This window comes from Lactuca saligna, chromosome 1, assembly GCF_052625555.1.
Source record: "Lactuca saligna cultivar CGN05327 chromosome 1, ASM5262555v1, whole genome shotgun sequence".
Classification (NCBI taxonomy): domain Eukaryota; kingdom Viridiplantae; phylum Streptophyta; class Magnoliopsida; order Asterales; family Asteraceae; genus Lactuca; species Lactuca saligna.
The window spans coordinates 78070511-78086704 of NC_136417.1; the positions used below are offsets into that span (position 1 = coordinate 78070511).

Consider the following 16194-nt stretch of genomic DNA (forward strand, 5'->3'; position numbering starts at 1 on the left):
GTGATTATGCAACTTGCAGATCATTCTATAGTACACTCAAAAGGTGTATTAGAGGATGTTTAGAGCAAGTTAATGAACTTGTCTTTCCTGCACATTTTTATGTACATGATATGGGAGATGATGACCACCCATCCTAGAGTTCATTACTTTTAGGTAGACCATTCTTAAAATCTACAAGAACAAAAATTGATGTTTATAATGGTACATTGTCTAAGGAATTCGATGGGGAGGTCATCAGCTTCAATATCTATGAAGCAATGAGGTACCCAGGTGATGTTCATTGTACAAATTTTGTTGATATGATCCAACCTTTGACTGAAAAGTGTTTTGAGTTGACTAACCATGATTTGTTGGAGTTATTTTTGAGCATGAATTTTGATAACAATTCAGTTAAAGAGATTGCAGAAAATTTCAAGTTAGATGAAGAGTTGCTGGAAGTTGTAGAGTTCATGGAGGAAATGAAGAAAATGAGGTATGATAATACCAATGTGAAATTGCTCATTTCTAATACAAAACTTCTTCCTTTTATTGTGCAGGCACCTAGGCTAGAATTGAAGACTCTTCCAGATCATTTGAAGTATGCATACATTGGAGAAGAGAAGACTTTGCCTGTTATTATCTCCAACAAGCTTTCCATTGCAAAAGAAGTTGAGTTTGTGACTTTACTGAAAAAGTATAAGATACCTATTGGGTGGAAATTTTGCTAACATAAAAGGGTTGAGTCCTTCCTTGTGCATGCATAAGATTCTCATGGAGGAAGACTTGAAACCAACCCGAGAGGTACAAAGAAGATTAAATCCACCCATGATGGAAGTGGTAAAGAAAGAAATCATGAAGCTTTTGGATGCAGGTATGATCTACCCTATCTCAGATACTAAATAGGTGAGCTCCGTTCAGGTATTCCTAAAAAGGTCGAGGTCATAGTTGTCAAGAATTTCAGGAGAGATTTGGTGCCAACTCGAGTGCCAAACGGGTGGAGAGTTTGTATTGGCTATAGAAAGTTGAATACCTCAACGAGAAAATACCATTTTCTGTTGCCATTCATTGACCAAATGTTAGAGAGATTAGCAGGTAAATCTCATTACTATTGCTTGGATGGTTTCTCGGGTTTTCTTCAAATTCCGGTAGCCCCAGAAGATGAAGAGAAAACCACCTTCACTTGAACCTTAGACATAGTTTCTTATAGGCGTATGCCTTTTTGTCTATGCAATGCAATCACAACATTTCAGAGATCATGGTGAACATTTTTTTCTGAATATGTTGAAAATATCATTGAAGTCTTCATATTTGATTTCACAGTCTATGGAAACTCCTTGGATGAATGTTTAAGCAATCTAACAAAAATTTTGCAAAGGTGCATTGACAAAAATCTTGGGCTTAACTATGAAAAATGTCATTTCGTGGTGGACAACTGATTGGTTTTAGGTTATATTGTGTCCCATAAAGGCTTGGAAGTTGACAAAACCAAGATAGATGTTATCAAGAGTCTTTCTTACCCGACAAATGTTCGGGAAGTTCATTCATTTCCTAGCCATGCAGGTTTCTATCGGCGGTTCACCAAAGATTTTTCAAAGATTACGGTGTCGATGTGTCAACTACTCCAAAAAGGTGTCGAATTGAATTTACTCAGCCATGCAATGATGCTTTGATCGTTTGAAGGATTTACTCACCTCCGCTCCAATCATCCAACCACCTAATTAAGATTTTCCATTTGAGATCATGTGCGATCCTAACAACACGGCTGTTGGGGCGGTATTGGGTCAAAAGGTGGATCAAACACATCATGTTATATACTATGCATCTAAGACCCTTGATAGTGCACAGAACAACTACACCACAACAGAAAAAAAAAGTTTCTTCCTATTGTTTTTGCATTAGAGAAGTTCCGGCAATATCTCCTTGGAACTAAAGTGATCATATATTTGGACCATGCAGCTATAAAACACTTACTTATCAAGAATTATTCGAAGCCGAGTTTAAGAAAAAAAAAATTGAGGTACAATCTATCCTCAACTTTTGTCATAGTTATGCTTGTGAAGAACATTTCAGTCCTCAAAGAACTGCCAAAAAAAAATTAGATTGTGGATTTTATTGGCATCGACTCCTTCATGACTCTTACACTTTTTGTAAAAGTTGTGAGAGATGTCAAATTATAGGTTCTTTGAGTTCCCGAAACCAAATGTCTTTGATCCCCATCTTGGTTTGTGAAATATTTGATATATAGGGTATTGATTTTATGGATCCTTTTCCTTCATCCGTTGGCTCTATCTTGAAGTTCTTTGTTTTTATGTTTGTTCATTTGTTTTGCCTCTCTTTGTTTGATGTAGTTTTTTTGGTCACTTTTCCTTTGTTGTTTATTGTTGTTTTCTTCTTGGTTTATGTACTTTGTTCAGCTTCAAGGAGTTACATTTTCTTTTTCTAATTTATTGTATTGCGTTGGGATATATACAGTAAAGTCTTAATATTTTCATCGATTTGACAAAAAAGTCCTAAACTTTATTTTTTTTTACAGTAAAGTCGAAATTACCGGCAGTTTTTGACACTTTTACCCTTTTTCCCCGGTTAGCCGGTAAATAGGATTTTTTTGTGAACAAAATAAAGTTTAGGACTTCTTGTCAAATCATCAATTAGGACATTACTGTCAAAAAAATAAAGTTTAGGACTTTTTTGTCAAATCGTTGAAAATATTAGGACTTTAGTGTATATTTAATCTTTTTTTTTATTACAAATTTAATGGTATGATACTCTTTAAGCATAAGAGTTATTAAAACCTTCTCTAATCAGCTAGATCCTATTGAATTTCTTTACGTTTGCTTCTTGTTAAATCGTTTTTTTAATCTCAACAAACCGACATTAAAAAAAATGAGATAATCAAGAAAGAAAGAAAGAACTAGGGTTGTGTTGGCTTTTTGCAATCTCAAAAATGAAGAAAAAAACCGAAAAAAATGAAATAGCACAACCCTGGTTCTTTCTTTATTTCTTGATTATCTCAATTTTTTTTTTCAATGTCGATTTGTTGAAAAAAAAAAAAACGATTTAACAAGAAGCAAACGTAAAGGATTTCAATAGGATCTAGCTGATTAGAGAAGGTTTCAATAACTCTTATATTTAAAGAGTATCATACCATTAAACTTCTAACAAAAAAAAATTATATATACACTAAAGTCTCAATATTTTCAACGATTTGACAAAAAAGTCCTAAACTTTATTTTTTTGACAGTAAAGTCCTAATTGACGATTTGACAAGAAAGTCCTAAACTTTATTTTGTTGACAAAAAAGTCCTAATTACCGGCTAACCCGGGAAAAAGGGTAAAAGTGTCAAAAACTACCGGTAATTTGGATTTTACTATCAAAAAAATAAAGTTTAGGACTTTCTTGTTAAATCAATGAAAATATTGGGATTTTACTGTATATATCCCTATTGCGTTTCCAAAAGAAAAAAGAATGAAAAATCAACTCTTCAGCCTTCAGGTTCCTTTAAAAGATTGGGTTGCTTGTAAGCACCGTTTATTATATTTGGTTAATTATATGTTTATTGTATTTTTTATCATTAAAATTTGTCTATTTTGCCTTGGTAATCAATAAATTAAAGGACCATAATTTCGTTTTCACCGTCTTGTACAGTAATGCGATTAAATTATTCGAGGGACTTGATCATAGTCAACGGTTATATGTAATAATCTTTAAGCAAAGGGCAATATAGGCAGAATCTTTTAAACAATTTTAAGTTCAGTCTAGATATAAACATCTATATAAACAGGAATAACAAAGCTCCGTCTACCATACATAATTACCACGCATTGGTGCTTTCTTATTCAGTTTCTTTGTTCAAAAAAATCACCAACATATAAAAAAACAATGTCTTCTTCAGCGGAAAACCTAGAAAAGTATCGAATTCCACTCAAAGAGATCATGCGGGCCACAAGAAACTTCAGCTCAAAAACAATGATCGGAGATGGTGGATTCGGTTTTGTCTACACCGGACAACTCTCTGAAAAATGGAAAAAACGCACAGTAGCCATCAAACGCCTTAATCCGGGTGGTCATCAAGGAAACAACGAGTTCCGTAATGAACTCGATATGGTTTCCAGTTTCCATCATCCAAACATCATCACTTTCATTGGCTTCTGCGATGAGGCCAAGGAGATGATCATAGTTTCCGACTTTGCTATCAATAAAAGCCTTGATCATCATCTCCATAAGCCGGATAAGATGCGTAGAATAACATGGGCACAACGCTTGAAGATTTGCTTAGGTGCAGCAAAAGGGCTAAAATACCTTCACTCTGGTCTTGGGGAAGACAAAAGAGTAATTCACAGAGACGTGAAGAGTGCAAATATACTCTTAGATAACAATCTGGATGCCAAAATCTGTGATTTTGGTTTGTCAAAATTTGGTGCAAGAAATGAGGAAGATAGCCAAGTTCAAACGAAGGTTGCGGGGACAAGGTATTACATGGATCCGGTTTACAATGAAAGAAGCAGGCTCACGAAAGAGTCAGATGTGTACTCGTTTGGAGTTGTAATGTTTGAAATGTCGAGTGGGACATTGGTATATCATCCGAAGTGCTTTGGAAGTGATTCAAAGCCACAATTTCTCCTTGATGTGGTCCGAAGCTGCTATGACGATGTCAAGAATGCTGCAAGACCAGAAACGTTAATTGATCCTATTTTAAGAGATGATATTAATATTGATTCTTTTAATATATTTAACAAAATCGCACATGAGTGCATTAACCTGAAGTTAGAACAGCGCCCACCGATGGCTAGGATCATCAGGAAGATTGAGCATGCATTGCAAATTCAATTAGTAAGTCTTTTCATCTGAATCATTTTTAACAAAATATTTCTGATATTTTATGTACCAAAAATAATAAACACCAATCATATATTATACATATAAAAGAAATAAACATATTCTTATGAATGGAATACTTTCAGTTTTCTATAAGTATATTTTGATTATAAAAAAGACCCTACAACTGTGAGATGGCTAATATATAATTTAAAATTTTTACAAAAGATTTTATATTCATCAGAAGAAGTTAAGTATTCGATCTGATTTCCCAATTTATTCGATCAGAGGCCTATACCGACGCTTGAGGTCTTTTTTGGTGTATTGATCTTAAAAGTAGTTAAGTCAAATGTTTCAACGATTTTTTTTGTAGAAGCTCAGAGGCCTATATCTAAACATAAATTTTGTATAAGCTAAGGGTTTTATAGATTTTTTATAGTTGTTTTAGAATATTTATTTTATTTAATCAAAATCCAGCTTGTTCTATATCGAAAGTAGTTAAGTCAAATATCCGAAAACCCTATTCAAGCACCTATTATATGTCATGACAACCAGCAAAATTAATGATAGATATGTATCATTTCCCACTATGTCCCTGGCAACTATTAATTAATAGCTACGCTTGCGAAAAAAAATAATTTGAAATAAGTGTGATTTAATCTCTTTATATATCGTCACACGCATGCCCCTCTAATCAAACTCGGTTATGTTTTTATTCACAGAATCAACACGAATCACCTTCTACCATTCCCACACGAAGCCTAGAAAATTTTCTAATTCCATTGAAGGATATCAACTTGGCCACCCAAAACTTTGACGTGAAAACATGCATCGGAGTGTATGAACATTGCGTAGTGCACAAAGGAGAGCTCAATGGACGCACCATGGCCATACAACGCTTGTCTCCAAACACCGAGCATGAATTCTATAAAGAACTCAAGATAATTTCCAGTTTTCACCATCAAAACATCTCCACTTTCATTGGTTACTGTGATGAAGCCAATGAAAGAATTATCGTTTATGAATATTATGTCAATGGAAGCCTTGTTGATCATCTCGAAAACTGGAGCACTAAGTTGCCTAAACTAACATGGGCACAACGGCTGACAATTTGCCTAGGGGCAGCAAGAGGACTCCAGTACCTTCATTGGATCGGTGGGGAGGACAAGAACATAACACGCGGAAACATCAACAACTTTAACATAATGTTAGACGAAAATATGGAAGCCAAAATCACTTTTTTTGGTTTGTCAAAGAGACATCACATATATCATAAACTCCATGAACACATACCAGATGTGTACTCATTTGGGGTGATAATGTATGAAATGTTGAGTGGAATCACGGCTCATGAACTAGACAGATATGCTGAACGAGAAAACCAAATAGGCCTATTTCAACAGTACTATCGCAACAATGCACTCAACCAATTCATTGATCCCTTTATAAGAGATCAAATTGATAGCCGTTCTTTGAGTATACTTTTAAAAATTGCGTATCGGTGCATAAAGAGGGGAAATGAAAAGCACTTAATGAGGAACTATGCCGGGCCAGGTCCTGGGTGGGGGCCAGCTTCAAGTGGCAAGGATAAACGTGTACGCTTTATGATGGACGAAGTTGTTGAGGGGATTGAGGATGCAGCAGATTTTGAAGGAAATGAAAAGTAGCATTGATTAAAACATAACTTCAAATTTGTTTCTTGACATGTATCCAAGATAATATAATATATATCGTCATTATTATCATTATCTCGTTTAAATAGAGTTCATAATGCCTATCTACATTTTACATTGATTATTGTAAGAAGATTCACTAATATTGGTGACGCCTTTAGCGGTGACAGCCCCCTTTCGTGCCGTATGTTAACGCTAAAGGGGGTTGTCACCCATAAAGTCGTCGGCTCTATTGGTAATAAACCGTGATCCGTGTCAACCCCAGTAATAAACCCTGGTCGTTGATTTGTTCCTAATCCAATAGCTCATAATAGTCGTCATACATAGTAACAATGGGGACGCCTTTAGGAGTGACGCCTATCACCCATGGCTGCTGTTACTCAAAAAAAAAAAAAGACCGTGATAAATTCCCTCTAAAACGCATTGCTGCTAATTCGTTGTTGTCGCCACTTATACAAATCCCTCGCCCCTAATACCCATTATTGCTAAAGGCTTGATGGGATATACACTTCACGCAGTTGCTTTCCTTTCCTCTTATGCCTTCATTTTTCTATGATGATTTCACCGGCGAATGCCAACACAACCTGTCAATTTTGTGTTCTCTTACTTGAATTCTATCAATTTCATGAACTGTTCACATCATTAGCGATGAAGAAGCGTAATATCGGTGATGAGGAAGTAGAACATGCGACCACATAGTTTTCGGCTCCTTCTCCATCGATTTCATTTTCAATTCTTCTCCCAGGACTTAAGAGTCAGATTGTTGCAGCTCTCGTATAACATCCTGTCAAGAAGTTTCTTATTTTGAGATTTTAGACAATAAATTGATCAAGTAAAGACCTTGGGCTTCAAGGGAATACAGTTTAGACCCTACTAGATGTTGATAATATTGGTTATGCAATCCGAGCCTTTGGTTTGTGTTTTGGAGTCAAAGGGTAAAACAGTAAAAGTGATGTTTCCGACTTCTTTTTGGATAAGGATTTTAGTTCGGTATGTCTTAAGTTAAAAGTAATTAGGTATGTTTTAAGTTAAAAGTAATTTGATAGGATTGTGGGGCTCTTCAATACCTATCTGTGCATATAAAGATCATTGAAAACGGAGATGAAATAAAGAAATTATGGCTGCTTAAAGTTAAGGTGGAAATAACAAGTCTTGCCGTACGATGGGCATACACATATACACTAGCTAGTACGTTGGGCGTACTAGGTTGAAGAAATGTGTTTTTAGGTATTTCTTGAAACGATTACAAAGATATTCAAGTTCACCCTATACTATGCCTCTTATATTAGGCTACACCACATGATACTATCTATATCGCTACTTTAAATCTCGATCTTTAGATATATAGATCCTTACTCCTGATCCCTTGCATCGACCCTTGCTTCATCAAGGATAATTTGGAATGCTCTTCCCTCTGGCTTCGTCGACCTATTAGGCTTTGCAACCTCCTTCTTCTTCAAGGAGTCCCTAGCAACAAGCCTTTCTTCATTACATTTGTAATACACCTTGTTAGATGTACACTCATTGGTGTAATCACCAATTCTATTACACCCGAGGCAGCCAACGGAAACGCGGAGGTGCGCTACGTAAATCACTGATCACAGTTATTGAACATACATTTAACAGTACAAATATGTTCTTCTATTGTTACCGAAATAGAAATTACATTAATAATAACTATTGCTAAATCGAGACACTTGCCTAACAATCTAGTTTTTACAAATGTATACTAAAAATAACGGAGAGTCTTTTAAGTGAACACTTTTGACCTGCTAAATTACCTGAGAATAAATACATGCATTAAGATATGTCAACAAAAATTATTGGTAAGTTCTATACAGTTTGAAACAAAGTATTTTATAATAGAAAGTGTTTTATAAAATTTATCCGGCTGACCAGCTTTTATAAATACGTACATTTCTATCAAAAGTATAAAATAATTAAGGTGTAAAAATGCATTTGGACTCGTTTATACATACCATTTGTTCAAATCTAAAAGTACGAAATTTGGCAAAATACACATAAGTAAAAAAAATATATATATCAAATTTTACGGCTCCCGTGACCAAAAATGTCTTTTATATAAGGATTTTGAATACCAGTTTATATAAATTAAAGTCGTATCAATCTTTGTGAAATCGTAAAATATCCGCTTTCACTCTTGAAACCTTGTAAAAGCATTCGTATAGTTTATATGTAAAACCCATATGTTTCGAATTTATAAACATTGTAAAATTGTGTTGTAGTATTAATTAAGTGTTATCTTACTTAATTTGGGAACTGACACTTAACTAGTAGGGCAAATTCCTGCCACAAAAATATGGTGTTTTCGTATAAAAACAAAGAGTTTATATAAATAACTTATTAATTGTAAGTTATTAAACCTTAATTAGTCTTGTCATGATATTAATTAAGTGTTATATGACTTAATTTGTAGTATTGACACTTATCGTTTTGAGTCACAAACTATTCCACTACATAGAGTCTCTTTCAACTAGTTTAAGTGAACAAAAATCTCGTATAATTCTGATATCAATTCTATACGATAACAGGAAAAACCACGGGGTCCATAATGAGCTCATAACCGAACTGCGACGCGACACCTCTACACCATCGCTAAAAGGGCGTGCTAAAAGTTCCATAACATTAACATGGGCGTGCTAATTGTTCCATGTTAACGCTTTATCAACGTTGTGGAGTAAATAAATAGAAATGTGAACACCAAATCGTCTCATCAGATGATGGTTGTAGCTAGCAATAGTGGGCGGGATGTCTACCCGTATAAATAGTATTTTTGATCTGTGCCTAACGTTTCACGATCCATACGGATTAACGGTTATAATATAGAGGATTTTAAATAAGACCACCATTATAGTGTACAAAACAACATAGCCCATAGCTTAGGAAATGACCCAATCTCTTACGAATGTTAAAAACAAACATAGCTCATATAGTAAGTCATGTGGATGTTGGATCCTAACAATGTGTCTAGGAATCCTAATCCTAAACATTATGATATAAGACTCTTGAATACCTATAATTCTTTGATGTTTCCGTACGATTTTGATTTAATTGTTTTCGTATTTGAGATTCGTAACACTTAAACGATTTCCAAATTTCTATTGTCAGTTATGATGACATTTGGACAACATAAGGACTGCTTTTATAATGTTTTCCAGGTTGCAACCAATTAGAAACCATCCATTCTCATAATATTTGATAAGTTGCATAATTGATATGATATATAATTTATTGGGTAACGCTTCTTAAAATTGAAGAATCAGTTATGTTATCATATATGATGGAGATCATATTACAGTAAGAATAGTTTATATTTTTATAAGAATATGAGAATAAAATATTTTGTTTAATTAAAAATGATTTCTACATGATGATTAAGAGTATAATAATAACAATAATTGATTTTAGGTATATTTTCAATCAATTATTATGTATTTGTTCAATCTTCGTTCATAAACCGATTAAGGTAATGTACATTTGTTGTGTACATAAATATGTTTAATAACATATTTGGTTATATGAATAATGTCTTTTTCATGTTTTCTCAACATATATATATATATATATATATATATATATATATATATATATATATATATATATATATATATATATATATATATATATAAAGGCTTTCAATTTCTGTTTCGTCGACTATACTTATATCTTTATAGCAATCTACTTAAGACCTTGTGATTTTTATTAATATTAATTAATATATCACAACAAGATGTAATTGTATCATTTATAGCATTCTACTATAGCTTATATAATTTATTGATGATTTATACACTTGAGATTGGTATTACATAAACTTTTGACTAATAATAAAGTATGATGCTATTTTTTATATAAAACATGAAAATCATCAAAACTTTAATAGATAGGCATGTATTCTCCCCCCAAATATTAAAAATATACACGAGGGGTCGTAGAAACTCACCCTTGAAGCGCGAGTTTGATTCGTTCGAAGTTCGTTCATTTTTTAGAAGCTTTGGGTGGGAAACTGAAATTAACTCCTTCTTAAGCTAAAACAAACATCGAGACTATTTTTGTAATATTTTAAATCAAATGGACTTGTTTGCAAATACCATATGTTAAAAATTGTTTTCAAATTTAACTAACACAAAAACTATTTTTGAAATAAATTATGTCCAAAAGAGACCATTCTTGTAATGAATAAATCAAATATGACTTGATTTGCAAAGATTTATGTCAAGGGGTTGATTTTAATATAAAAGTAAAACGGAGGGACTGATTTGGTAACATCCTAAACAAATGAGGGGTTGCTTTAGGGAAAAACCATAAAAAGGGAACATGTATCCATCTTTAATGATCGTGAAAGGAAGCAGTTAAATTGATGGGGGAGCTACGACTCTATGCTGATCGGAGAAAAATGAGAAAGGCAAAGGCAGTCAACTGCCGCCAACCACCACGGCAGTAAGAGCTACTCCGGCGGCATCTCGATTGCCCCAATTATGATATCGTAGCAACACATTAAAGGTGAAGGAAGGTTGATCGAAAATCGAACAACAGCAGATGCCATAATCAAATATTAAATCCTTAATATAACACCCAAATCAAATATTAAGTTTAGGACTCAATACAATATTCTACGACTCGGAAGAGGGATGCCATAATCCAGTTGTAGAATATTTGAAGGTAGGTAAATGACGATTTACTAATTTCCACCATGAAAAACGAAAATGGAAACTTAGGTTTAAAATGAATTGAAACTCCTAGATATTTTGAGATTCATTGAACTTTTGAATGGCGTGTTTAATCTCGATTATGCCCTTCAAGTTTGTGACTAGGATGTCGAGGATAACAAACAAGGTGTGAATAACCATGGAAATTAGCTTTGTACTCTCGATGTTGATTACCACCCAATCAATGTGCCGGTTAACCACACACACTCCATTGATCAATGATAATCTTACGAGATACCCATTGTCATCCTTCATTTGTCCCATATTAGTGTGTCGGTTAACCACACACGCTCCACTAACGCCCAACAAGGTGTAATGTGTAGTTTCATGGATTAGCACCAAATTCATATTTTTCCTAAAGTAACTAAGATTTGGGAATTTATAAAGGTGTTTAGTTACTTCATATTTCATTATACTTATAATGGAAGCTTATGTCCTATCCTACCCGTTCGGATAACAACCCTCTACTGGTCAAGGGTGCGGTGGGTAAGAGTGGATACCCAATGGCAGTCATTTTACAGGTCGCTTCCTTAAACACCCCTTATAGACCAGCTTCGTGAATGAGGCCTACTAACGGTAAAACTGACCTTTAACTTATACATATCATGTATTAAACTTTTAATTTTATATAGTATAAGGGTGTATTTTATACATTTAAAATACTAAGTGGTTTAATCTATTAATAAATTAAACTTTTAATTTGATTAACCTTAAACCATATAATTATGGATTTATTAATTATCTCTTTTAATTAACCACTTAATTAATTTAATAAAACCATAAAGTTGTAATTTGAACTTTTTCAAAGTTACTAGGGTTTTAGAATTTAATATTTCAAAATTAATACCTTTTAATTAAATCTTAAATTCCAAAACTTAAGGACAAATTTTGAAACCTTTCAAAGTATTAGGGTTTAACTATTTAAATTTCAAAAACTAAAACCTTTGAGTTCAAATTTAAACTATAAAACCTAAAGGGGGTAATTTAAAATTTTTCAAACTTACTAAGTCAAATATTTGAATCCTAATAATCCTATATTATCCATATTCAACCAAATCCACCAAATCTAATAAGGATATCCATACCAATCATAAAAATTCGAATTTAGGCAAGAAAAACGAGTTTTGACTGTTATTCTCATCAAAATCTAGCCAGAATATCAAAAATCTCGGCACCAGAGCACTCAACTCGTCGATTCCACTATGGAACTTGACAAGTTCATGCAACTTGTCGAGTCCATACATAGACTCGGCGAGTCGTCCAGTCAGACAACAAGAATTTTTTATTTTCTGATCTTTGGCAGTTCACTTTTGCATCTATTCAATAGGAAAAGGACCTAGCCTTTAATACCACTATTGGGTTTTGAGCATAAACATCATTCCTAAGGTGTGCATTCAACCCTAATTGTTTTGGATCTAAGTTTTTCTAATTTGAACATACAACTATAAATACCAAAGCAATAACCCTATAACCATCATACATATATCAAAAATCACATATGCGTAGGGTTAGAAACTTTACCTCACTTGTTATATTGTAATAACAAGAATTCCTTGACCTTTGAAAGCTTAGTTCCCCAAGTTTTGCACCTCTAATGGAGTCACAAACACCACTAGCAACAAGGAAGAACAAGATAGAGAGAGAGAGACAGAAAGACAGACAGACAGACAGACAGACAGAGAGAGAGAGAGAGAGGAGAAGGCTTCAAAAACATCTAGGGTTCTCTTAGATACCTTGGGCGTGTTTTTGGCAGCTAATTGGGTCCTTTTATAGTTGAGGCTTCTAGGGTTTTGAACATGAAACCCTAATTCCCTTTGCTTATGCCCTAAGCAGCATATGGACTCCCATTGAACAAGCCTTGGACGAAATCTTTATGAACTCTCATAGAGAATTCGTCCACCTTATACCAATAAGGTCCATGAGCCCAAAATATAAATATTACCTATTTACATAATCAGTCCCCACTAATTTAATCAGTTCCTTTTGATCACCAAAATAATTTCTGATCAATACTAATTAAAATATATAATTTCTCAATTAATATACTATTCTTATAATATATTAATAAATCATAATTAATCCTCTTTCTCCTTAATTCATCATATCAGTTGCTATGGTGAAGGAAACCCAAAAGGATCATGCTCATAATTAAATCAAGTACATACCAAAAATAGTTATGTGCTTTGACACCTAATCCAACATTATTTACATTTGGTGTTATTACATTTCTGTTTGATTCATAATTGATCGTTCTTATTCCGCAATGTCATTTTCAATGAGATTCTTCTATATATATATATATATATATATATATATATATATATATATATATATATATATATATATATATATATATATATATATATATATATATATATAAAAGAATAATTACGGGATAATCACTCATTATAATTATCTTTTATATATATATATATATATATATATATATATATATATATATATATATATATATATATATATATATATATATATATATATAAAGTGATAATTATAGAAGAAAACGTAAAGATAGGAAATATACTTAACTGTACGATAACCTATCAAAGAAAATCTATAAAAGATAATTATTATATATCGGATTAAGAATATGTATGAATAATTATGATATCAAAGAAGATTTAGTAAAGAAAATATAAAACTATAAGTATACTTAATATTAGACAAACACGTGTTAGTGAGCTGTTATTATTCATCTTATAGCCTAATTAAATTCAGCTAAACCCCAAACTTACAATCGTTAATCTTGAGAGAGCCAATAAGATATGTATACATAAATACGAGGCTTAGACCCCCACCTACGATTGCTAGCTACAATCCCGACATGATAACTTTCTTATGGATAAAAGTATTATTTTTTTACATCCGATGAAGCATCATGTTGGGGTTATTTATCGGTCCACAACATCGATTACAGGAGCTCATGGTAATGATGTTTGGGAAATCTTAGCCTAAATGACTAAATGGACACCTTCAGTAGTTGTATGATTCAATTTAAAAAGGATTTTGATGAAAAAGTTATAAAAGTTTAGGATTGGTACTATGTCATAAAAAGAAAGATTTTTAAATAAAAAGGAAATCCAAATTTAACAAAAAAGGATAAAGTGGAAAACTTTAAAAACCTGAGAACTCACCAAATTTATGTTGATATTTTCAAAAACGTGTATTCTCAGGAATATGAGTGTGGATAGTAGTCGTGTAAGGAAGGAAGTTATCAAGGAAGTTGTTGGAAGTCGTTTTAGCTTGTTTTATATTTAGTTATTAATAGGATGTCTCCTTGAACTCCAAATAATGTAACTCTAAAATAATTTATAATAAATAAAATTAACGTTTGTGTTATACTTTTGTGTATTGTTCAGAGTATACCTGCTACTGTGATCCAATATCCCTACGTCGCACAGCGGCGGCATGGCCAGGGGTGTGTCATTTAAGCCATAGAGCAACAGAGAGTACTAAAAGAGAATGTGGTCCTGATCTCTTCCCTAAGCATATTTTAGTCTTAGAACTTACAAAATATGGATACAATGAATGGGAAGAGATAATGTAATCCATCTCAAACAACAAGAGTGGTTTGTATCAGGAACTAAGAACTATAGTAAGAAAACATATGGAGAAGGTCCAAAAACTTAATTATATTGCTCTAACTCCAACTTCTGAACCAACTCAAATGCAAAGAAGAAGAAGGATAAGGTTTGAGGAAGAAGATATAAATGGTCTAATTCCATTTGGATCTACACTTATCAACAACAGCTTGCCTCCTAATGTTTTCCCTAAATGATAAGGTTTATTGGCCGGACAATCTATAGGGTATTCTATTAAGACAATAATGGTAAGATGTGTTTTCAAAAGCAAAAAGATTTGCATATAGCGCCAACACATCACTTAGTTCATCTAAGAGATCTAATCAAAGGTAAATACGTCGCAAAAAACTATCATGTCATCTTGTCGGTGGAACTCACCAAAAGAAAATTAGAGCTGCTGAATAACTTTGCTTTTGTATAACCTAAAATTATAAGTGAAGTTGCAGAATATGAGAAGAGGACTGCCCCAACTCTTCACTTAGTTTTCTATTTATTTTATCTATACTTAATAATATGCATTCAATAAAGAGTTTTCTTCTAGTATAGTTATTGTTTACATGATCAAATAGGGGGAGATTGTTATGACCCTTATGATTTTATGTATCAAAAGTTGTCTGTCAGCAGATGTTGCCACTGATGGACATCACGTTGTGTATCAACTGATGTCATAGGAACCTTCATGAAGATCCGGAAGTAGATGAAACCATCCACTTGAAGATACTCTTTCTTTATTCAGATAAGGATCGCATTAAATAAGGGTTTCCATATAATAGACGACTCCTACTTTGTATGGGATTAGGTTTCCTTTCGTACCTATCAAATAGGATTCTATACTTTTGTTATATACATCAATACCCTCTTGTGTAAAGTGTTATCAATCAAGATTGTGTATGTAATCAGAGTCTATTCTCTAATTACCTTTTGGTTTACGAAACTAGTCTTTCAATATAGTTTGGTATCAAATTATTCTCTTTTTTACTATTATTGCTTAATATTCTTGGTGAATCTGTAGTTGATGGACCAACAATTATTTATTTCAATATAAATATATAAAATATAGGTATTTTCGTCAAAATCGATAGAACAATTGACATCATTCCACAATTTGAAGGATACCCATGGGACTTAATTCCTTCCACTTGCAACCAAAAGCGCCATCGAATGAAATTTACGATTCCAACAAATTTGGTCAAAGTTCACAAACTAAACACACCTTTAGGGTTTAATGAAACACTAACTTCCACTTCTATATACAATTGTGAAGGTCCAAATGTCCAATATACCAAGGTACCAATTTAGAACATCTACAACAAGAGAAGTTACTAGTGGAGATTTTTCATGAAAAAGTTCAAAGAAAAAAAGTTCATTGTATCCCTAACAATAGGATAATGTTTTCA

At 33.0% G+C, this 16194-nt stretch overlaps 1 protein-coding gene across 1 annotated transcript; it reads left to right on the forward strand.

Annotated features, from left to right (window-relative positions):
- The first annotated feature begins 3786 nt into the window (after positions 1-3786).
- LOC145040257 (proline-rich receptor-like protein kinase PERK15) lies at positions 3787-6554 on the forward strand. The gene is made up of 2 exons (XM_078988211.1): positions 3787-4810; positions 5518-6554. The coding sequence occupies exons 1-2, from the start codon at positions 3860-3862 to the stop codon at positions 6460-6462; spliced, it is 1896 nt and encodes a 631-aa protein (XP_078844337.1). The 5' UTR covers positions 3787-3859; the 3' UTR covers positions 6463-6554.
- The last annotated feature ends 9640 nt before the right edge of the window (positions 6555-16194 follow it).

Bases quoted from the DNA above. Each gene is read 5' to 3' on its own strand.
- LOC145040257 (XM_078988211.1), top strand. From the start codon at position 3,860: ATGTCTTCTTCAGCGGAAAACCTAGAAAAGTATCGAATTCCACTCAAA. The intron at 4,811-5,517 runs GTAAGTCTTTTC...TTTTATTCACAG, and splicing joins ATGCATTGCAAATTCAATTA to AATCAACACGAATCACCTTC.